The 24,795-nt window shown below is 40.2% G+C and overlaps 1 protein-coding gene across 2 annotated transcripts in view; it reads left to right on the top strand.

Annotated features, from left to right (window-relative positions):
* The first annotated feature begins 7,794 nt into the window (after nucleotides 1-7,794).
* LHFPL3 (LHFPL tetraspan subfamily member 3) overlaps nucleotides 7,795-24,795 on the top strand; it is a 554,295-nt gene continuing 537,294 nt past the window's right edge. The window contains exon 1 of one of the 2 annotated variants that reach the window (XM_034666784.1): nucleotides 7,795-8,426. In XM_034666784.1, the coding sequence (XP_034522675.1) occupies nucleotides 7,985-8,426 (442 nt within the window). In that variant the 5' untranslated portion in view covers nucleotides 7,795-7,984. The remainder of the gene's footprint in view (nucleotides 8,427-24,795) is intronic. The other variant, XM_034666781.1, reaches the window with a different exon arrangement.

Below are 24,795 nucleotides of genomic sequence, written 5' to 3'. Positions count from 1 at the left end.
TTTAAAAAACACATAATTTTTAAAATTAAACTTTTTTATTTTAAGATAATTGTAGATTCACAGGCAGTTATAAGCAATAATACAGAGATGTTCTTTTGTACCCTGTATCTAGTTTTCCCCAGTTGGTTACATTTGCAAAACTCTATAGTACTATAGCTCAACTAGGTAGTGACACAGATATGGTCAAGATATAAACATTTCCTTAGATACAAGGTTTCCCCCCAACCAGTTGCCTTTTTACAGCCACACCCACTTACCTCCCATAACTATTTCCTTCTTAATGCCTAACAGCTGTCAATCTGGTCTCCATTTCTTCTACTCTCCTCCCTCCTTTTCTTTTTCTTTCTTTTCTTTTCTTTTCTTCTCTTCTCTTCTCTTCTCTTCTCTTCTCTTCTCTTCTCTTCTCTTCTCTTCTCTTTCCTTTTTCTTTTCTTTTCCTTTCCTTTTTCTTTTTTTTCTTTCCTTTCCTTTTCTTTCTTTCTTTCCCTTTTATATTTTATTTTTAAGTAATCTCTACACTCCACGTGGGGCTTAAACTCACAACCCAAAGAGAAAGAGTCGCATGCTCCATGAACTAAGCCAGCCAGGTGCCCCAGTCCAATTCTATAACTGTGTTATTTTAACAATGTCATATAAATAAAATCATGTAGTATATGATCCTCTGGGATTGGCTTTTTTTTTTTTTCTTTCTCCACTCAGTTTAATTAACTGGATATTCATCCAGGTTACTGCATGTATCAATAGTTTCTTTCTAAAAGTTGCTAAGTGATACTCAGTTTTGAAGGACAGTTTTCCTGGATATAGAATTCTTGGTTTATAGTTTATTTCCTTTCAGCATTTTGAATATATCCTCTAATTGCCACTGGCCTCCATTGTTTCTAATGGGAAGTTAGCCATAAATTGTATTGCTATTCCAGAGTTCCTATGAATTGTTTTTCTCTTGCTGTTTTAAAAAATTTCCCCTTGTCTTTAGCTTCAGCAGTTTAACTATGACAAGACTAGATAAGATTTGCTGCCCTTGGATCTAAAATGTTTTTCATCAAATGTGGGATGTTTTTGGCCATTATTTCTTCAGATAAACTTCCTGCCCCTTTTGGGGCTCTCATTACACATTCTTTGGTACACTTGATATTGTCCCACAGATGTCTGAAGTTCTGCTTATTTTTCTTTAATCTTTTTTTCCTCTGTGCTCATCAGATTGGATAATTTCTCTTGATTTATCTTCATCTTCACTGATGCTCTCTTGTATGATATCAAATCTGCTGATATTGCTGAATCCATCTAGTGAATTTTTCACTTCAGTCATTGTACTTTTCCACTTTAACGTCAACATTTGGTTCTTTTTTGTATTTTCTGTTTCTCTTGACATTCTCTATTTGTTGAACAGTTTATTTTAAGCCTTTAAACATGGCTTCCTTTCAGTTTTAAAACATATTTTAAATAGCTGCTTGGAAGTTTTTTGTCTGCTAAAATCAGCATCTGGGCCCACTCAAAGTTTGTTTCTACTGACTGATTATTTTCCTGAGTAAAGATTAGACTTTACTATTTCTTTGCATTTTTGGTTGTTGTTGAAAATGAACATTTTAGATAATAAGTTACAGCAACTCCAGATTGATTTTTCCCTCCTGAGGGATTTTTTTCCAGTAACTTGCCTGAACTGAACTTACAGGATCTGTCTCCCTCATGGTCTGTGGCTGCTGAGATCTCTGCTCAGGTTTTTTTGTTTGTATGTTTTGATTTGTTTTTAAGGTTTTATTTATTTATTTGTTTATTGAGAGAGAGAGAGAGAGAGTGCCAGAGAGAGAAGGAAGCTCCCTGATGAGCAGGGAGACTGATGTGGGGCTCGAGCCCAGGACCCTGGGATCATGAACTGAGCCAAAGGCAGACACTTAACCAACTAAGACGCCCAGGCGTCCCAAGTTTTATGCTTTTACTATTTACTCTGTACATTTAAGTAACATTACAATAATAATTATAAGTCCTTACTGTCAGTGTACTAAGATTTTTTGTTGTTTTTATTTTTTAAAAAGTTTTATACAGTTTGGAAAACACTGTAGACTTGTGAGAATTCACAAGACACATATATTTTCTCCACTTTGAAACTAAATGCCATTTCAGATCAAACACACCTCAACAGGAAGAATTACTTATCATGTCTGAATATTGTAAAGTGAAGAAATTCATTGTGAATTTAGTGTCTCCTGAGACTTATTTTTTTGCAGTGTATTAATTTTCCATGAAATAGAAAGTAGTGGCAGATTCTTCAAAAAAAGAGTGAATGAGATGAAGTGTTTGTGTAAAATGAAATGGTCTATAGCATTCAAGTGAAAATTGTATACATACAGTCTTTCCAAGAAACATTTGAAAAGTAAGTTGGTGTTAAAGCTTTATCAGAGGCTGGATGCGGTAGATTTGACTAAAGTTCTTGCTTTTTCACTCATCTGTTTCCCGTAAGAGCATTTTATATCCCCATGACATTGACTTTTGATCTTTGCATATGATGTGCTTTGACCAAAGGAATATGAGATGACATGTTACATGCTGTATTTGAGCAGAAGTTCTAGATATAGTCTTATAACTTGCCTCAGCCTCTTATACTTCTGTCCTTGTGCCAACTACACGTCCCAGATAGGAGCTGCTCCTTCAACTTGGACCTCAGAATGAGAATACAGGCAGACCTACAGTTAGGTCCACTGCCTGGAGCAGAACCTTAGCTAACAGCAGCCATCACATGGTGTGGGATAGAAGTAAATGTGGTTATAAGCCCATGAGTTTGGGTTCACTTCTGCAGCAAAAGCTGATTAAAATAGGCATAAAAAATGTGACTCTTCAACAAAAGCACTGAATTACCAAAAGTCATATTTCTGTACTACTACAGCAGTAACAGAAAGCATGTGGATGGGTTTCCTTTACATTTAGAGGGGCATCTGGGGTTATAAGACTTTAAATATATGCTTTGTGGGTTGGGGATATTTTCAGAAAGGTTGAAACTAAGGCTTGATAGACTCAAGTGATTGCCAAGCTTTGTGAATAAAGATGTGTCTAGCAGAGAATCCAAGCAGTGGTTTCAGATATAAGCTCGGAATTGAAAGTACAGGGGTAGATATTCCAAATGAAAGTGTTGATTGCCAATCAAGGTGCACCTTGAATGGGAAACTCCATGGAGCAGTTTCAGAATTAACAGCAGATGGAATTGATTTTTTTTAAAGATCAGGAAGACCAAATGAGTGCAAGATTGGAAGAGAATGGAACACACATACCGAACTGAAAACTTTAATATAATAATCGTTTCATTTCAGACTTAAAAAAAATCATACCGCAAATGATGATTACATCTATAGTCTTTTATTCAATAGAGGTCATTACTTACCCTCAGATAGAATTGTTTACAAATCATCAAGGGCTTAAAAAGTTAACAGAGACATGGTTCTTCTAGCACAGACTGTAGAGGTGTTCAGCCTATGAGAAAACAACTTATGTTCTTAGCTGGGTTTTGGAAAAGTGGAAAGAACTTATAAAAGGAGTGATTCTCACACAGAATTCAAATCAAAATATTAGAAAAAGGGGGAGGAACCGGGAGTGGGATAAATAGTGGAAAGGGGAAAGAAGGATTGATATTCCTGTTTCCCATTTCTTTCCATATGTGGAACTCACATCTTTTCGCAAGTGGTATAGACTAAGGTGCAATGAAGTCAGAGCCTTGTGATCAACGTGATCTTGATTTGCAGGGGGCTTTGAAACACTCAACACATTTGATTGCCACAGCTGACCTATCGACTGATTAACTAAGAGGTGTTTCCAGATGTCCGAAAAGCCCCAACAGAGAACTAAGGTGGGGGGGGGGAGGAAATCCTTGGTCAGTGAAAAGAGATTCATTATTAGAATCTGTATATTATGGAGTGGGATCTGATACTGACCTTGATAATAGCCCTAGAAATTGTTGAAATAACGGATTTTAGAAATCATCTTTTTGTCCATTTTTCAAGGTCATCACAATGACTTACCTGAAAACACTAAGTACTGATTGCCTGAAAAATTATAACAATTAGATTTCAGGAGGGATTTCCAATTTTAGATAAAACGTCTACATCACGAGTCTGATATCTCTTGTTAGGTCTCGCCTCATTTTCCTGCAAGTACTGGGTTTTATCTTTTTCTGCAAAGTCATCCTAGAATAGTCTTTGTAGAACAGAATAGAATTCTACTGCAGAAAGGGACCTTGGAATTCATCTGATATCCTCTTTCCCCCATCATAATTTTAGAGATGAGAAAATGGAGCCCCAAGAGCCTCAGGCTTTAGTTACGCAGAGATGGCACTGCAGCTGGGTCCTGTCTTTTGCCCTCCGAGGTCTTCACACTTTCCCAAGCCATCGCAGATTAGTTTGGGATCAACACATTTCATCCTTTAACTTACCCAGAATTTTTTTAGTTGTGTTACACAGTCTGACTATTCTTCTTTTGTTTTCTGTTTTGTGGTCCTCACATTCATTAAGACACAGTTTGGGAAAAGAGTGGGTCTCACTACTGACTCTTTGTGGCAGTAAGAGAAAAGCATTTTTAATAGTCAAGTTTGAGATTTGAATGTTTAGTGTGTCTAATTTGAGGCTGACAGTGACACTGACTTCTACTAGTTATTTAGCACATATGAATCATGTTATAGTTTCAAAATACTCTTCTATCAATAGTATCTTCTTAGCATGAATCAGGCTAATTTTATTATTTCCTCTTCCCCAAAACAGCTTTCCTGGTCACATCACATTTGATGAATGTAATGAGCTGCCCAGGTGCTGAGCTGTCTAAAGTCCTAAAGTCTGCACGGTGTCAGACAAAAGCTTTATGGTCAGTTTAGGGACAATCTTAGCTCTGGGGTTTCTGGTCGCAAAGGACAAGGTTGGGATGGGCAATTGAAGGATTTGGGAAGATGTAGAAGGACAGTCTGCATTCATTGATGGCAACTGAAGAGTTTATAGGAATTCTAGCTCATCCCTAGTTCCAAGAATCTTGGGAGACCCTGCTCATCCTGGAAATCTGCTGTGGTGCAGGGCAAGCTAAAGGTATGGAGAAAAGGAGCAACAACTCAAGTTCTCAGGGGAATCCATGGGTGCACTTAAGTTCATCAATACACCAACACCAGTCCGTTCCAAGTTGCTGTTGACCAGAGTGGACACCTTGAGTGTGCCCCTTGGTCTGTAGTGATTCTGAGCACGAACCTAGAGGCAATTCTAAACCTGGAATAAGAATAGGGCTCTCCTTGGGTATGACTCAAATAGAAAAGCTCTTTGAATCACAACATTTGAATCTGAGTCACTCGCCAGTCTTTTCTCTGTCCTATAAAGGCAATTTAAGCACTGAGGTCTAAACTAGGCTTTCTGATTCCCGGCCTTTCCCCTCTCCACAACCTTCCATCTCAATTATCCCATGGGAGCAGTAAGATCTCTTTTAGGCATTGATTTTAAAGAAAGACCACTTCATACAAGCAGGTTTGGGGGGATTTGAGGGCTTGGGAGAATCGTTAGAAATTATTGTCAGTTCACATTGTAAAACTATGTCTGCCCCTGGGAACTATGGTCTGCCAGATGGCCCCATAAATCTGATTACCCTCACCTTTCCTCTTCTTCCTTCCATGCTAAAACTCTTCCGATTTTCTGATTTACCAGCAACTTCAGGAGAGTTAAAACAAATGACACCTAACAGAAGTTCTGACCCTCCGTTGCCACCAATGCACTGATGATGCATCATCGTGAATTATATTTTTAGAGGCTTGCAAGTGTTATATTGGGCTGGCTTATATTTAGGTCATCTTCCCCACCTGCCCCAAGCCAACTGAATTTTTAAAGACCTTCTGAGAGTCTACAACCATGCTTGCAAAAAATCCTGTCTTCTAAACTTACGTGTCTCATACTCCTACTTAACTCTGCCCCCTTGATTTCCAAAGACCTGCCTAAAGGACCTGGAACTGTATTACCTAAATTTCATGCTTATAGGACAAACTGAATATAAGATTCCAGCACTAATCCTTTTAAATTCATTCCCAGTTTCAACAATAGCCAATAGCCCCTTCATTATTTCCTGTGTCCCATGTCCCTATTTCCACGCCCTCTCTTTCCCCATACTATCTCAAATCTTCAGGTTATCAGATGATGGGCATGGCTGGTCTTCATCGCTTCGGGTATGACCTGAGTCTTCTTCCATTTGACAGGTATTCAGGTGGCAGAATACATTTTGGAACTTTCCTTCGTTCTCCCCAACATCCTCTGCTCCCATTGAACCATTATAGGCATTCTTATTCATTCCTGGTAGTTTCATATGCCACTTGGTACTCCCTGTTTCTCACTGCTCTTGTGAGGTGGGCAGTTTGGGCAAAATGATGTCAAGGAGCTTATATAGGTTTTTCATCATAATAAAGTGTGGAAGTGAGTGTAGACTTAGCGGTCAAATTCTAACAGAATTCTCTCCTTTCTGCTCAGAGAATTCAGTGGTCATCTGCGTCAAAATGGTTTATTACCACTGTTGTCGCTGCTGTTAAGAATTCTCATTTCATTGCTTTGGGTGGGGGTTACATTATATCAGAATCAGAAAGTACCAAAAAAGTAGCCAATGTAAATAAGGAAATGGAGATTGAATGGCAGGAACTGTTAAAAGAGCAACAGAATGCCTGTAAAGGGAAAACATTAAGCTAAGGAAATAGGACAAAGTGCAGGTGTAAAACAGCAAGGCTACATGAAAGTGTAAGGAATTACATTGTGGCTCATTCAAGGGAAAATGACTCTGGAAACACCTCTCTGGTTAGCTGGAGCTTTAGGTGGTGGGGGAGGGGGAGATACCTGGACAATGTAAACGATTGATCCTCCTCATGGTAGCCTTAGTACCCAGCACAGTGCTGGACACAGGATAGTTGCCAATGAATATTTGCGTGACAGATACAACACTAGCCAAAGTACCCAGTGCTTTCAGACAAACTACACATTTCTGTGACACAGTCGCTTCCATGCCTCGTAAGGCTCCATCTGTGGCAGGATTTGTGGGGAAAATGCCCTGACTTTAAGGAGGGTGTAGGGCATCCATTGGCTACAGTTCGTTTGACTGCGTGGAGGGGGTAAACGCGAAGACGAAACAAGCTCAGTTGAGCAGATATGAGACCACCCCTCGAGGTGTGCCTTTTACATTATCATCTGTCAGGCTCCTATCCAACTTCTGTCTCCACCTCGTGGAACACCTGGCAACCGAGGAGTTAGCCAGGGGGCAGTTCTGTGGTTGTAACAGGGAGGCTCTTGGGGGCAGTACGTCTCCTGTTCCTTGCGTCTCTTGCCTGCACCTGCCGCGCGGCCCCTCTCATCTCCTCAAAGATGCAGAGGTCGAAGCACGTTGCTGTGCGGTGCTGAAATGCTCCCAGAATCAGTCTCCCACGCCCGCTCCCTCACACCAACCGGGATCCTGGGATCGCCTCTAGGATCCCTGTGGGTGCTCCTGCTTCCTCCTCAGATTTCCCCCTCCCCAACTCCAGGCCCGCTTCTCCGGCCCACGCCCGCCACTCGAGGGCCGTGCCAGGGTCGCCGCGGTCCTCCGCGCCCCAGGGCACCCGGCGGGGGGATGGGGCGGAAGGCGGGAAGCGGAGTGGGGGGCGCCAGAGCTCGCGCGCCACGCTGCCCCGCGCGGGATTTGCCGCCTTCAGCTGCTGCAGCTGCAGCGGCGGCGGCGGCGGGAAGAGGGGTGGAGGGCGGTGAGGAGGGCTAGAGCCCGGGCCAGGAGGGAGGGAGGGAGGGAGGAAGGGGGGCCAGGAGGCCGTGCCAGGCGAGCCGGAGGGGTGCTCAGCGCTCCCCCGCCCTCCTTCCGGGAGCGAGGATGCAGACTCTGAAACTGGCGCTGCTGGGCTGAGGCAGAGGCAGGGGAGTTGCAGCGCGCGCGGCTCGGTGAGTGTGTCTCCTGAGCGCGGAGAGGCGGGGGGAGGCGGAGGACGAGGAGGAGGAGGAGGAGGAGGGGGAGAATGCCCGGAGCCGCCGTCGCTGCCGCCGCCGCCGCCGCGATGCTCCCGGCTCAGGAGGCTGCCAAGCTGTACCACACCAACTATGTGCGGAACTCGCGGGCCATCGGCGTGCTGTGGGCCATCTTCACCATCTGCTTTGCCATCGTCAACGTGGTGTGCTTCATCCAGCCCTACTGGATTGGCGACGGCGTGGACACCCCGCAAGCCGGCTATTTCGGGCTCTTCCACTACTGCATCGGCAACGGCTTCTCCCGGGAGCTGACCTGCAGGGGCAGCTTCACGGACTTCTCCACGCTGCCCTCGGGCGCCTTCAAAGCCGCCTCCTTCTTCATCGGCCTCTCCATGATGCTCATCATTGCCTGCATCGTTTGCTTCACCCTCTTCTTCTTCTGCAACACGGCGACGGTGTACAAGATCTGTGCCTGGATGCAGCTCACCTCCGGTGAGTGCGCGCTCACCTCAGTGGAGGCGGGGGGACCGCGGGGCGCCCGAGCCCGGAGGGGCGGGAGTGGGTCGGACGGGGGCCGTGCGCGCCGCTGGGTGCCGAGCAACTTAATCCGCTCCGGCGTTGGGGGTGGGGGCGGGAGCCCTGAGAGGCCGGAACCCCCGGGGTTCCCCAGCCCGGCACTGGAGCCTTGTCCCGGGCTTTCCAGAACCTCCCAAGCGCGGGGGACGCCACCCGGGGGGGGGACGCGCGGGAGCAAGGGCGGTTGCTGGGCCGAGTTCCCTCCGAACTGAAGATGAGGAGAAGAGGCCGGCCGCTTAGTGCGCGAGCTGAGGGACTAAGGAGGGGCTGGCACAGTCCGGCGGAAAGCGGCTTTGGAGAGGTTGTAATGGCAGGAGAGTCAGTCAGCTCTGTCCCTCTCTGGGACTGTTTCTGTCTTTGCTTCAGGAGGGGGTGGTGCTGGAGTGAAACTGTTTCACTCTGTCCCGGGCAGTTATAAAAAATGCATCATCCATCTGGAAATGAGTAAATGCTAATTCTGTTTTGGGTTTCACCCTTTTAAGAAAAATGTAGCTTAGAATGTTCCTTAGCGTTTCCCCGAATGTCTAGTCCTCAGTTTGCTTCCCTGTCAGCAAGGGTCCTTACGTTAAATCCTTCAACAGAGATCTTGAGGGAATCAAGATTTTTCAAGATCTCTTTTTGAGGAAGTGGCTTTAGGGAGATGGGTTGAGAGGAAAACTCCTTTCAATAGCATTTCTGATCACTTTTTGCCCGGGGAGTATAGATTGTTGCTAGCTGGAGGATATGAAAGTACTTTTTCTGAGCATCAAAGTTACTTTTAACCCAGAAAGGATGGGGATGCATTTCCCGGTGGCTTTGGAGAGTCCTGAAACAAAACTGACTCCTTTCTCTACTTCCGGTGATGCGGATTCTCACTCTACTAGCCACCTTGGATGCCCTGACTTCTAAAGGCAGCCTCCTTCCTAGGGCACTTGACACCCTCCTGGTCCAACATTGTTGGGTCCTTTTGATTTTATGGATGATCTGATTGTGGAAGAATATAGGGTATCTCAGGCAGCCAGACTGTCTAATTTGTGTTTTGTTTTATTCCTGTTTTTAAAAGCTGTTACCTTCAAGATTTGGTACTTATTCTTATGCCTGAGGTTTTCTGGGGAGGAGAGATTTGATCCCTGAGTTTATCAGAGTGTTGTAGGATGATCAAGTCCTTAAAGGTGCTGGACAAGACCATTAAGGTTCATGATCTTATATGGCTGGTTGATATGAGAAACTTGTGGGAGACTAAGCTTGTATTATGGAAGTATTTGCTGTGTATGAAGTGTGTGTCTCAGCTGATTTTGATTTGCCATATTCTGGGAACACGTGCAGGGGAAAGGCAAGACGTGAGCACCAGCAGAGAAACACGCCCCTCCCCTCCCCCACTGTTATTCTCCTGAAATGCTCCAAGCACCCCACAAACACCCTCTGTTTTTATATATAATGTTAATTTTTATGGCCATTTCAGGAGCAGACTAACTTTGAGATTTGGAATAAATTCACATATTACAGTTGTTCTTGACATTTGGCTCTGGTTTGACTTTGAAGACAATAGGACATTGAGGATGCAGATGTTTTAGAAAAAGAATTGACCCTGCACAGCTAATTTTAATTTTTCTAAGTCAAATGACCTATTTAGACTGATGATTCAAATTAGATTGTTTTTCAAAGGCCTGAAAGTAATTTGTAGGTAATTTCTCAACAACATAAATATTTTATTTTTATGAGTTTTTGTACTCTGAACCCAGGTTTTTTTGCTGCTGTTGTTGTTTTATTTTAAAAAGGAAAGAAAACTATCAAAGAATTACCATCTTTGAAGTTAATACAACTACAACTATTACAGTGTTTTTTTCTTTCCTTTTTCTGGAATAGAGCACACAGGAATCATTCTGGGGTGATGAAATATGATGTCATGTTTTCAGAAGTTTGACATAAATATACTATCCTATTTCCCATATGTCAATGTAAAATGTGACGATGGCCTGCATACTGATGAAGATATTTGGACAATTTTGGACTTCATTTTTGGAGGAGTGCAGGTCTTTAAGTTCTAGGCATACTTTCTAAAATCTCTATTTGCAATTTATTTGGTATTTTATTCCTGGATAAACCACAGAAGGACATAATTTTATTTATTAATACAATTTATTAGTTAAGGAAGAATAATTACGATGACAGGCAGTTAAGAATCAAAGTCAATTATGTCCACAGATTTTTAAAGAATGGGTTATAGAAGATATTTTTGAAGAATGTCACTTTTAACGTGGTTTTCTTTTTTCAAGTCTCATGGCACTAATAAGAAATTTAGCATAATGGAAGCTATTTGCAAAGTTTAGGTTCTAACCTTTAAACTATTCCTCTTTAATGTTAAGCCCTCTCATAATTTAACTGTACCTTGGCTAATCTCAAGTGTAATTTGCAAGCTATGGAAGATGAGACTTAATGTGCTATTTGCTTATTAGAGACTGTTTAACCCTCCCTGAAAGTCAAACAATTAACTTGTGTATTTAGGTATCTAAGCCTTTTCATGTAGTAATGTAGTAAACCAGAGCCAAGTAGAACATAAAATCCCATATGAAATGATAAGATGATGAAGCACGAGACTTTCTTGTGGCAATACAGCACCAAGAGTTATTCTTTTTATGATTCTGAACAATGAACTAGAAAAAGTACTTAATGTATTGGACCTGAAAATGATGTTGCTCTTCTATCTAGATACACGAAGCACGTATAATTAATGGTGCTATTATGAACACCTTGCCCTGTCCCTCTCACTCTCCCCTGTAAATCATTATTAACCTCACTAGAGTGGAGCTGCTGAATTAGGAGCTAATATGTCATATTGCTTGTGGATGTAATCCTATGCTTATGGACCATGCCTAATACAAAGACTGAAGACATAAAAATAATACATAAAATTAGTAATTACAATCAGATGCAAAATTTTCCTAATATACAGAGACAACTTGAAAAGAAGAGAGACTTTCTTTTTTTTCTATGTATGATTTTTCTGACACTAAAAGAAAAGAGGTACACCTATAATTGGTCAAGTAGGGTAATAAAGTCCAGATTTTTTTTTTTTTTTAATAATCAGGATGGAAAGAGAATTTTGTTGCTCTGGGAACTTGGTTCTCAGTTTCCATGTTTTTGTTATTTAAATCAGTGTTTTGGTCTGTTTCCAAGTCTGTTAATAGCCAAGTCTCATAAAGGTGTTGTTTTGTTTATTTGTTTTATTGACTATAAGCCATGTCTGGAATGGTTTCCAGAAGCCCAAGTGTTAACCATGATAGACCAAAGAAATCTTTTCTTTTTTTTTTTTTAAATTTTTTTTTTTTTTTTTTTAATTCTACAGAGACAGAGACAGCCAGCGAGAGAGGGAACACAAGCAGGGGGAGTGGGAGAGGAAGAAGCAGGCTCACAGTGGGAGCCCGATGCGGGGCTCGATCCCACAACGCCGGGACCACGCCCTGAGCCGAAGGCAGACGCCCAACCGCTGTGCCACCCAGGCGCCCCTCTTTTTTTTTTTTTAATAAGCTAAAGCATCAAGGGGTACCTGGCTGTCTCCATTAACTCTTGATCTTGGAGCTACAAGTTCGAGTCCCACATTGGGTGTAGAGATTACTTAAAACTAAAAAAATCTTTAAAAACAAAATAAGCTAAAGCATTAAGGTACAATTTAAGGTTTTTTAGACATCCACCATAAACTTCTTGGTCAAAAGCAACAGATGAGGAGGTAATTGCTTTCTTCTGTGAAGAAGGGGCACCAGATCCAGGTTGGATTTTTTATTCAGGAGGGATAAGTTTAGGAGAAGGGATTGCATTTGCCATGTCCCTCTGCTCTTGTCATTTGGAGCATACCAACAAGAAGGGCCACCAAGATGGCAAGGCTCTATGGCAAAGGTTGAAGGCTGAATTGCTTAGTTACTTTACCCGGCTTCCCACCCTTAGTTTTCCCCAGCTCTTTTTAGCCAACTTGCTTTCTTAAAATGTATAACTGTTGTTTAGGTGAGATGAGAATCATCAAGAAGTAATCACTACATTTCTTAGCCTGCAAGGAGAGGCTTTGCAATGTTATATGATAACTATCTCAAGGCACCTTGCTCTTTTCTTACAGATCTTACCAACATTTGAGATGATAAATGTGTTTGTGTGTTTATTTACTGTCTGTCATGTCCAGTACATGGAAAGTTCCATAATGCCATGTCTGTATTTCTTCATATCGTATGAAGGTCAAGATCATGGACACTGGAGTAAAAAGATGTGGGTTTCAACCCTGGCTCTGACAGTTACTAAGCGTATGACCCAGGGTATTAATTTCTCTGGACTTCAGTTGCTCATCTGCAAAGTGGACGTGTACTTACCACAGGAGATTGGTGCGAGGATTAAAGAGTGAATGTGTCTGCCGAGATCCGTGCCTAGTGCATAGTAAGCAAGAACTATACGCGTGTTAGGTTATGTTTACTGTTCGTGTACTATTACTGCTATATCTTGGCACACAGTAGTATGTGCATGTCATATACCAAATAGTAGATATCCAATAAATTGCTGTTACTGAATGAAGACAGAATGATTGATTAATGGGGTGAAAAATGAAAGGCGAGCTTTAAAATTCCCACGTGCCATGTTGAGAAGTGAATGTTATATATTCTCTGAAGCCACAATGCTCATCTTTCTCACTGGTTTGTGGCATCAGCAATAATTGCATAAAGGATATTTTCCAACATTCTTTGACAGTAGTGATTGTGACTTGACGCCCTAATTCATGATGAACTTATTCCCAAATGGGGGTCTTTTCTGATGCAGGGATAATGATCTTTATTACAACCATAGGACATAATCAGTTATATCTTAGGATCCAGCAAATTTTTTCTTAACATTTGATTTCTCATGAAAAACATCATTCAAAATGGAGGTTTTATGTAAGAATCAAAAGATCAGGTTTTCATAAGAGCAGGGACCCCATTCCAGCTTGAATTTTCTTACATATCTTCAGGAGCAATCCAGAGAGAAGAGGATGTATCTTCTAGGCTTTCCTCTTCTTTTTCTGGGCATCATCCAGATGTGGTCTTGGACCTGCCAGGGACCCTGCCCCAGACCTGCTCAGATGCATGGCCTTGTGTATTCAGAACTGTGATGCTGGTCTCCAAAGAGGGGACCAAGTTGGGATTGACTGGCCTTCAGGACCATTACCAATTTTTGCCATTTGGCTGGTGCTGGGTGTATGAGAAAGTGAGGTCTTGCCTCAAAGAGCTACTAACCCATCCTATATTTAGAGTTGCAGAATGACCTTAAAGAGGGGTTTTCCAATGGCAGGGCATTCTAAACACTTGCCCAGATGCAGAGGGAAGAGTGCACCATGGGTGAGGGCAGTTTTCATTTTCTAACAACATGTTCTACTTCTAGAATTTCCTATTTACCAAGTCAAACTTACAAGAAAGTGATTTGAAATGAGAATTTAGAAACTGTTTTCTTTTTCTTTTCTTTCTTTCTATCTTTTTTTTTTTGCTTTTATGCAGTGTGACAAGGGATCTGACAATTGAAGAGATGTTGAAAAATATATTAATGTGAATGTCAAAACAAATGATTTTTATAACAGCGAGATTTTAAATGGATGTCTGTGAAAAATAACAGACCCTGTATAACCCGTGCAGTATATTGTTAGGTGTTTTCTTCCTTTGGTGCGAGACTGCACATCTAACAGCTTTTTACGCATTGAGAAGTGTTAACAAGGTGCTCACATACTTCTGTTATGCAATAAATAAATAAATAAATAAATAAGTAAATAAATTCTTAACCAGAATGTGGTATCAGATGCTTGACCTGAAGACAATAATTTAGTGATTACCACTTACGTTTGGTATGATGTAATCAGAGAATCCAGATGGCCAGGCCAGTGTATTGCATTTTATGTACATACCTTAGAAATCTTTCAAAGTGAGCAAAATTTTCAGTGAAGGAAAGAGCAGAGCAGAGCATATAGCTGTGGGCGGAGCGTGTGGCTCAGTGCACTTCTGTGTGTGGTGTGAGGCTATGGGGAAAGGAGTAGACAGAACTTCAGATCACACTGGCGTGAAGCAAAGAGCAAACACCCTGAGAGAATTCTAATTTGGGGGCTTAATAGCATGATAACTGGGAGAGTTTTAAAGTGTAATTTCCGTAATATATTTGAACTTTGGGGGTCAGCACCAGCTTTAATTAATGTGATTTTTGCTTATAATGAGTCAACTGGAATTTTTATTTGATATGAGGAAAGACCAAGGAGGTGACCTTTATTATTAATAATAATAAGAAGATATTAATAATGACAGAAAGTAAAAGGCTGGTTCATATAACAAATGGTAGGTAAGTTATTTGATGGCTCAAATGTAAAATTGTTATGAAAAGTCACTGGGGCATTTCAAAAAAGAAATAAACAAAACAACCTCTGCTAGCATTCTTAATGTTTGCATAATTAATATTATGCAGCTCTCCAATTGTGATTATGATTCTATGGTGCTCCTACTGCGCGGGGTCAGAGCGCCATTCCTGGTTTAAACTGTCCTAACTGCAATCTTGAACACATTTCTCATCTCTTCTGCTGAAATGAAACAGAAAAATGAGTGGTTTGCAAGAGAAGATCATTTTTGAACCACTGGAGATACGAACCCTGTCTAACTGCTATTGGGCAGAATGAAAGAAGAAAGCGAACCTTTCTGAAGTAGGGTTGCTGGCGTGGGATCGCCACACTGGGTTCTTGCTTACCTGGATTCTGACATCTTCCCCACACTAGTGAAACCAGATCTGCAGTGCTGTAGGGGCTGTCTCTTTGTGCTGAATAGGAGAAAGGATCCTAAGTGGGAGACTGAGTGAAATTAGGCTAGTTGCATGAAATTTTGAGATTATGACTTATCAATGAAATGGCTACTGGCAGAGTAGTGAAAGGCAGGGAAATTAGTGATAAATGATTGTCATCAGAAAAGAGGCTTTAGTTCACAGACAGGCAGAACTTAAGAATCGAGAAGGTTCTCCTCATTCTTTGTCCTCTTAGAAAACAATGGCTCACTTAGCTTTGGTACAGAATGCATCACAGGCCCATTTGCTTAAGTGTCTGGAGATGCCTTGTGGAAATCGTCTGGGGGGGCAGGGTGCTCTACTTCTCTCTTTTTTGCTTTAATGAAGATCAAGAGTAAGGTTGCAAAAATCAAAATGGGAAATGTGTATCATCATTGACAGAAGGCTCAGTATTTGAGAAACAGGCAAATAGATCCAGCTGTGGAGAATGACGGGAACAGCAAAGAGTGACACCAATAAATGAAGTATGAATAGAAAAGATGAGAAGAAATTATAGGTTGCAGAGCCTGTGGAATTTGATAACATTAAAAGCCTGTTGAGGTTGATATCATCAATGGCTTAAAAATATATCGTCACGGGACAAGCAGAGAGCTGGAATATGCGTTACAGTGCAAAGCTGTGTGCAAATCCCAATTCCCAAGAAGGAAAGATTAAGGCTCTGCTGTCCGCACCTCCCCCCCCACCTCTCAGGAGTTATAATAGATTCTAATACCAAGCTATTCAAAGAGAGAGATGATCGAACTTCCCGTATGGCAGATGAAAATATGGAGGATTAAAATAAGCCAACCAAATAAAGAAAAGGTCTTTGTGAAACTTGATAAATAGAATTCTTATAGTTTCTCTTTGAAAATCTAGCTACAGATTGTGAAGCAAAATTGATTTCTATAATGTCTTTAATGGGGAAAGGGAATTTAGAGGGCGTATTTAGGATAAATATATTTACAGAGTATTTTAAGAACATGGATAGTTGCAAGCTAGACTAGTTAAATTTAAGATTCAGATGATTAAAAACCAGCAATATTATGGATCTTTGTAACGCCAAATATTAGTTAATGGAATATGTACATTTTAACCAGTTAACTGGACAAGAAGTAGCACTGAATAGTTGGCATTTCTTAAAAACCTTCGTGGAGAAAGGAATGCTGCACTGCAGTGTTTTACAAACTAGGGTTGGTGACCCTTTGATGGGTCACGACATCAACTGAGTAGATCATGATCAGCATTGAGGCTTGGATTACAACAATAGAAAATGTGAATGTAACGTAGATAGTAAGGGTTTCGTGAAACCTTTATTTCTTAAAATATTTACATATGTATATGTGGACGATATTACAATGTATAATGTATTGCTTACCTGTAGGCTGTAGTAAAAATGTTTGAAAGACACTATTCTAGAGAAAAGATGATTGTGTGAATTTAGGAAAATAATTACCTGTTCTTTGGAAAATTGTGGAAGTTTTGCACCAATTCACAGGTAATTACCTGTGTATTAGAGAGTAGATTAGGTAAAATATACTTAACCTAAGCATATTTGAGACATTTTTCTTTGCTTTTCTTTCTTCCATTAATGACCTTGACTGTAGATTGTAGGTGGATTGAAAAAGAGAATTATTTTTCCAGCTGTGATTCGACTGGCCATTCATGCTATGAAAAATGACATAGTCCACCTCTAAGCAAACATTTAAACAAGTGTACTTAACCCAGTGCCAAATGGATATAGACTCAAAAGCTTTTAGGAGTTGGAAGGATATTAATAATTATTTAGCAGTCTCTTCATTTCCTAGGTAAAGAAATAGTAACAGAAAATACTATCGAGCAACTACCATTTGCAAAAACCTTTAGTATATTTAGCCTTAACAGTAATTCTACAAGGTTATATCATCATACCCATTTCGCGGATGAAGAAATTGAGGCTTAAAAAATTGTTGAGGGTCTCATGCCAGTGAGTGGTTTGAGCCAAAATCAGACTTTCCCCCTTCCCTGCAGAATGTTGCCTTTGAATCTGAGAGAAATTAAGAGTCTTGCCAAAATTACACCTTGGTAGACTTGAGACTAACACATCTGATTCCAAGTGCAGTTCTATTTCTACTACTTTCTTTTGTCTCCAACTTGATGTGCATTTGCTTAGTGTATGTCTTCAAAATGCATTTTCACCATGCTGTATCAAGAAAAGGGGCTGGTTTTTACAAGGAAAATAATTGCCAAATGTTTACAAGACTTTTCTCTTCAAGCCTCCTTAGGAGGCTTCCTTTTCGTTTCCCTCAGCTAGAGCTTGGGTGGTTCTTTGCCCACAGCATCCTCTTGGTTACACCTCTGATCTCATTGCTATTATTTTTAGACTGAATTCCTATAGGCCAAGGGCTCCATCACCCATTCTTGCCCTGCATCAAATGCAGAAATGTTCTTAATAGGTTTGCTTACCAATGGCTGTGGTAAAGGTGGTGATGCCCCCGGACAAGATCATCAAATCACAAACACAGCTCCAGGAAGGTTGATAATAGACTTGGACAGCTTCGGGAGGCATAGGGCGGGGAAGGGGACCTGGGCGTGTGGTCAGAGGATGCGCATCTCAGCTTGGCCATTTACTGGCTGGATGACTTTGATCAAGTCATCTAACTACTCTTGGCTTTTCATTTTCTTCACTTCTTGCATTTTTCTAAATGTATATATTTGTGTTGCAAATACATAGAGAACACAAGTTATGAACATCAAAATTTTATCACCTGCAAACTAGTAGCTGCACATTTACCAACAAAGCAAATGTTAGGAAAACCACCAAAGATAGGGTGCGATTAAAGGAGAAAGCAAATAAAGAACAATCCTAGACAGACAGGTATCCAGAGTTAGATTTCCACAATATAATGAGACTTTAAATAAAAATACCTATCTATTAGGATTCTCAGGATTATTGAATTAATGCACACGAAACACTTATAACTAGACCAGGCACATAGTAAGCCCCCAATAAATGTTAGTTAAGTCTACTGTTGTTACTGTTACTCTACTACCACCAAAGAGAGCAGGGCTGGAGGGATGGTTAGGATTCAGAAAATTTAGTAGACAGAAAAATTGAACTCAAAATACCCAACTTAAAAAAGGACAGTTCCGTTTCACAACTTGTGTATGCCAGATGTAACTTGTTCTGAGGATCCAGTAAGATAATGGCTGTGAAAGCCTTTTAGAAACTGCACAGTGTTCTATAAATGCCATTGCGCTTCCTGTAATGGATTTCGTGCATTACTAGCAAAACACTATCTTCAGCTAAGAGTTTAAGTTGGTGTTAACAGGGTCTAGCTTTTCCATTTTATTTGTCTAGAGTAATGACTCAAAGTAACAAAGATGTATTTCAGAGATAATTTTGAACTGTTTAATAACTTCAGCTAAACAAACTTAAAAAAAAGAAGTCATGCTTTGAAGACATTGTGGACCAGACGATCTTTTGATTATGTCAAGACCCTATAAGTATTTAAGTTCCTCCCAAATGATAGGGAAATATTATCAGATATTACTCAAATTATTTCCTCTTGACAGTTATCAAAAGCAACATTGAATATTCTTGATCTTTAGTAGCATCATGTAATAGGAACGATTTAGAAGTAGCATTTGTTTTCTGTGAGGTTTTAAAAGTAGCTGTAATATATTGAAAATTAGGTTTCTCAATATTGTCTGTGAGTCTTTATTTTTTTCTTCCTAAGCAAAGAAAGTAGTGATTTAAGATTCTCAGATTAATGCTCAAATGGAGATTGTTGTTCTCTTTTTCATTAACACGTTAATTCCTTGAATTTCTGTAGCTTTCCTAAAGAAGGTAAAACAAACTCAACTTTGCTTCTCGTTAATATTTTCATTTCAATTTAAAGTCATCAGCTATTGTAAGAAGAGAATATCAGTTTGTTATGACTGCAAGTATGACTATGACCCAAGCCACTGAATTGAGTAATGAACAAATGAACATCGTCTCTTCTGCATAGTATCAAGATCCCATTTGTAGTAAATATCCAGAGTTGATGTTGACAAGAGAATGTGTTAAATAGGAATGCTCCATCAGACTCTGCTTTTCGACATGCTGGTGAAGAGATGTTTGGCGAGCACTGCCGGGCAGTGTCCCACCTGTGTCCTGGAGGTCGTAACGAATAGCTCCTCTCTTCCTGACCTCTCAGTCTGCTAGAAGGGGCTCTCCAGCAAGATGAACTCACATGGGGAAATGGGCCAGGATCTACGCAGCCCTTCACTGTACTGAGACCCTCCACTGAGTGCAGGATGGGCTCTAGAGGGAGCTCCAGCCCTGTCATCTTGTGTTTTTCAGAACTTTCCCTTTTATAAGGTCAGGTCCTGAGTCATTTCCCCCCTGATACTCCTTGCAAGGTAACATTTTAGAGAGTAGCGAGTGGAGGATAAAATATGAAGGGTGAGAAAGAATAAGAAAAGGGATTCATTCAGAATACATGTGATAGAACGGAGAGCTCCTTTATCTATCAGGAAAAAGCCAGCTCCTCCTGGACTTCCCTGTAGCCTTTTGCCTTTATATAAATTCTTTGGAATTACTCTCTGTAACTTATCTGACCTTTAAAGAAGCTGTTGTGACTTTTCAGTGGCCTACTTTTCTAGAGGACTCATTAGGGTGGTTTTTCCCCGTCAGAACATTTTGGCTATTTTTTTTTCTTAGCCTGGAGATGGATTGTTTGGATGACTTGGACATCACTGGAGAATTAGCAGGTCACTGGAGACCTGGTAGAGTAGGTTACTAGATAATTCAAAAGAAGTAGAGAAATTTAGAACTGCAGAATTTGAAACGGCTGTTTGATCTTGGTGGTCATGAACTAGGCATTACGGTTGTCTCTGCAACAGCTTGAGCACATTTTGGAAATGAGAAAAGGAGAATTGGAAATTATATTCCTTGGGAAACTTTAGGGACTGCTTGAATTTAAAAATAATGTTTACAGTAACTCAGACTATGGACCCCAGCCATAGGCAAATAATACTTCATAGGCTGAGAATGGAAAACTGGACACCTAATTTCGTTACTAGCTCCTACCTACATACTCTAGTCTCCATTTCCTTAAATACAACAAAATAAAAAGAAGCAATGAGTGCCTGCTGTACTCACACATAGTTGTCTCCACTGGAAGCCACTCAAAGAACACACACATTCCTTTCTTCTTTTCTTTTTTTCTTTTCTTTTTTTAAAGTGGGACTTGAACTCAATCTGATTTCTATTTTATCTCTTTGAGAACCTGAAGTGCAGAAAGTTCTTTGGAGGAAAATTCTTTGGAGGAAAGTGCACACTTCCTGCTCAACGCCAAGCCTTTTTTTCCCCATCTCATATTCAAAAAGCATTTTAAAAAATCCTCACTAGAATTCCCCCTTATTAGCCCCGATGCCCCCACTTGGGCCCCAATGCCAGCCAAAGTGTGTGTGTCTGAACAGGCCAAGCAGAAAATCTGAAACTCTGCTGGTACTGTGGTTTAATACAGCACACTAGCATTGCTGTGGGACCTCTTAGAATTTGGGGGCTGAGTTTAATGTGCATAGAACAAAGGGGAAGAGTTCTGCAATCAATAGGAGTTCATTTGACAAGGGCTGTTCCTTTCCACTGTGTACTATTAAAGAATTGATTTTTTTTACAAAAGGTTTCTAAAAAACCAACCTAGTGATTGTGAGAGGTGGTCCCCGAACACTGAAGTTTTAATCATGGTAGATTTATTTAGGAAATAGAATGAGTCTCGCATACAATTCTTCCTCTTTAAGTCTCATGGTGACATGAGCAGTTCATTTGGAATTTGTTCCCAAATGCGTTAAAGTATTATCTAAGTTTAGTGTAGAAATATGACTTATTCGGAGGCAAGCTTGAACTTGTCCAATGAAAGAGAAGGTGATTTAAATTTCTACTGTAGTTACCACATTATTCAGACTAGCCATCATTCTGGTCTTGCCAAACATTTGCAGAATGAATCATTGATTCAGTTCATCTGCAAACACATTATGAATAATATACTTTATATTTGTGTGTGTGTGCCTGTGTGGTTTTGTGTGTACAGTTTAAAAAATAATAATAGGGGCGCCTGGGTGGCACAGCGGTTAAGCGTCTGCCTTCAGCTCAGGGCGTGATCCCGGCGTTATGGGATCGAGCCCCACATCAGGCTTCTCCAGTATGAGCCTGCTCCTTCCTCTCCCACTGCCCCTGCTTCTGTTCCCTCTCTCACTGGCTGTCTCTATCTCTGTCAAATAAATAAATAAAATCTTAAAAAAAAAAATAATAAAATACCCACTTGTGTATCCACTACCCATTTTCCTGATGATATCTGCCCAAAGGTAGCCACTTCCCTGAGTTTTGTGTTATTAACCCACATTCCTTATAGTTTTATCACTAATGTGCGTATTCTGGAGTCACAGGTTAATTTTTTACTGTTTTTTTTTTTTTAAAGATTTAATTTGTTTATTTGAGAGAGGGAGACAGAGAGAGCACAAGTGGGGAGGCAGAGGGAGAAGCAGGCTCCCCACTGAGCAAGGAGCCTGATGCGGGACTCTATCCCAGGACCCTAGGATCATGACCTGAGCTGAAGGTAGCCGTTTAACAGACTGAGCCACCAGGCACCCCACCATTTCTGTTTTTAAAGGAAGTGCTTTCAGTATTTCGCTGTTTAATATGACCTATGCAATAGCTGCAAATACTATTTATTAGGTGAAGAAAGTTCACTTACATTTCTCCATTGTTAAGAATTTTTAGATTTTGAATGTATGTCGAATTTTATTAAGTGCTCTTTCGGCACCTACTGAAATGACTAAATGAATTTTTGAAATTAATCAATACTGATGAGATAGTGTAATACTGGATTTTCTAATGTTAATGCATTTTAAAAACAAAGCCAACTTTCACACCCCTCGTGAGACTCAGTCTCTAATACCTTATTTTTCCAACTATTTTCATGAGTTTGGCTCTGTGGGTTTTTTGTTTGTTTATTTGTTTGTTTTCATTGTCATATGTCTTCATCTAGTTTAGGTATCAGGGTTATGTAAGATCTGTAAAAGTAGTTGAGAAGTCTCTTTTTCTGTTCTTTGAAAGAATTTGTGTATAATTGGAACTATCTGTTTCTTGAGTATTTAATAGAATTATATTGTAAAACCGTCTGGGCCTGGTATGTCTTTATAGGAAGTTTTTTTTTTTTTTTAAAGATTTTATTTATTTATTTGACAGAGATAGAGACAGCCAGCGAGAGAGGGAACACAAGCAGGGGGAGTGGGAGAGGAAGAAGCAGGCTTACAACAGAGGAGCCTGATGTGGGGCTCGATCCCATAACGCTGGGATCACGCCCTGAGCCGAAGGCAGATGCTTAACCACTATGCCACCCAGGCGCCCCTATAGGAAGATTTTTAAACTACTGATTACATTTCTTTAATTGTCTTAGAATCAGTCAGGTTTTTAATTTCATCTTCAGTCAGTTTATAAAGATATATCTTTCTAAGAATTTGTCCATTTTGCATACATTGTCAAATTTATTGGCATAGAGCTTTTCAAACTATACTCTTATTGTATAAGAAGTGTTTGCTTGTTGGGGCGCCTGGGTGGCACAGCGGTTAAGCGTCTGCCTTCGGCTCAGGGCGTGATCCTGGCGTTATGGGATCGAGCCCCACATCAGGCTCTTCTGCTATGAGCCTGCTTCTTCCTCTCCCACTCCCCCTGCTTGTGTTCCCTCTCTCGCTGGCTGTCTCTATCTCTGTTGAATAAATAAAATAAAATCTTTAAAAAAAAAAAAAAAAGAAGTGTTTGCTTGTGTCTTCTGTTTTATTTAGATCAACTTTGTGAAAAATTTGTCAGATTTATAGTTTAGAACCAGCTTTATCTTTGTTGTTCTTTTGCATTGCATTTCTTTGTTCGAAGGCATTAATTTTTGCTTTTAATTTTTATTTTTTTCCCTTCTATTTTCTTTAGGTTTATTCTCTTATTCTTTTCCTAACTTTTTAATTGGTTACCAAGCTCATTAATTTTTTATCTGCTACAAACTTATGGAAAAAACTCCTTATCTATAGTGAGACTTTTAAAGAGACCATCATTAAAAATTATGATTGGAAATTATATGCAGCCATCTCAAGCATGACACAAAATGAAAAATATATATGTTCTTTATGAAAGAAAGCTCAAATTACATATTTATATTTTGTATTAGGTATATTCAGTAAATATATTCAATATATTTAGTATTTAACACTTTATATTCTGTGTGTCTGATATGAAGTAAATATGAATGTTTTTGCAAAATCACATGTAGATGCTCCCATTTATTCTAGCAATTGCTATTATAATAATATCATTTTCTGTGTGGATCATGATATGAAAATATGAGAAAACACTCGAGATTACTAATGATCAGTGAATGGCACCAAGGTCATTATTGGCTTTAGTGCTCAATTGCTTCTCTGGATTTTTGTTTTGTCTTTTTCCTTACCTATAAGGAATTTCTCTTACTTTGCTATTGCTCAGCCATGCATGTGAAAAAAAAGAGTTTTGAATTTTTATCCAATATTTTTAGGTATTCTATTTGGGAGTATTTTTTTGGGTCATATGATCTGCAATGTTGCCCAAAATGTGGATCCCATGGATAATATTCAGTTGGCTTTGCTTAGTTCTAGGGCCACATGGACTCTAAACTTCCAAGTGCCAAGTCACCAATTTAAGCCATTGCTGAAAGGGGATACAATCAGAGGAGTGTGGATTGATGTATATAAACTAATTATACTTTCTGAATCTACTGCTCAAAATTCATGAATGTTCCATAGTGAGTTAGTGTCATACTTTTCTTTCTTTCTTTCTTTCTTTCTTTCTTTCTTTCTTTCTTTCTTTCTTTCTCTTTCTTTCTTTCTCTTTCTTCTTTTCTTTTCTTTTCTTTTCTTTTCTTTCTTTTCCTTCCTTCCTTCCTTCCTTCCTTCCTTCCTTCCTTCCTTCCTTCCCTTCTCCTCCTCCTCCTTCTTTTTTTTTTTTTTTAGAGAGACAGAGAAAGGGGGGAGGACCAGAGGGAAAGAGAGAGACAGAATCTTATGGTCTCCATGCCCAGTGCAGAGTCTGTGGGGCTTGATCTCACAACCCTGAGATCATGACCTGAGCCAAAACTAAGAGTTGGACGCTCAACCGACTGAGCCACCCAGGTGCCCCAGGGTCATAATTTTCTTTTCTTTTTTTTAATAATAATTTTTTATTGTGTTATGTTAGTCACCATACAGTACATCCCTAGTTTTTGATGTAATGTTCCATGATTCATTACTTGCGTATAACACCCAAGTGAACCATGCAATACATGCCCTCCTTAATACCCATCACCGGCCTATCCCAATCCCCCACCCCCCTCCCCTCTGAAGCCCTCAGTTTGTTTCCCAGAGTCCATAGTCTCTCATGGTTCATTTCCCCTTCTGTTTACCCCCTCCTTCCTTTTTCCCTTTCTTCTCCTACCGATCTATTTCTTATGTTCCATAAATGAGTGAAACCATATGA

The sequence above is a fragment of the Ailuropoda melanoleuca genome, chromosome 1 (genome assembly GCF_002007445.2).
Source record: "Ailuropoda melanoleuca isolate Jingjing chromosome 1, ASM200744v2, whole genome shotgun sequence".
NCBI classification, from domain to species: domain Eukaryota; kingdom Metazoa; phylum Chordata; class Mammalia; order Carnivora; family Ursidae; genus Ailuropoda; species Ailuropoda melanoleuca.
This window is presented reverse-complemented; position numbering and strand designations above follow the sequence as displayed.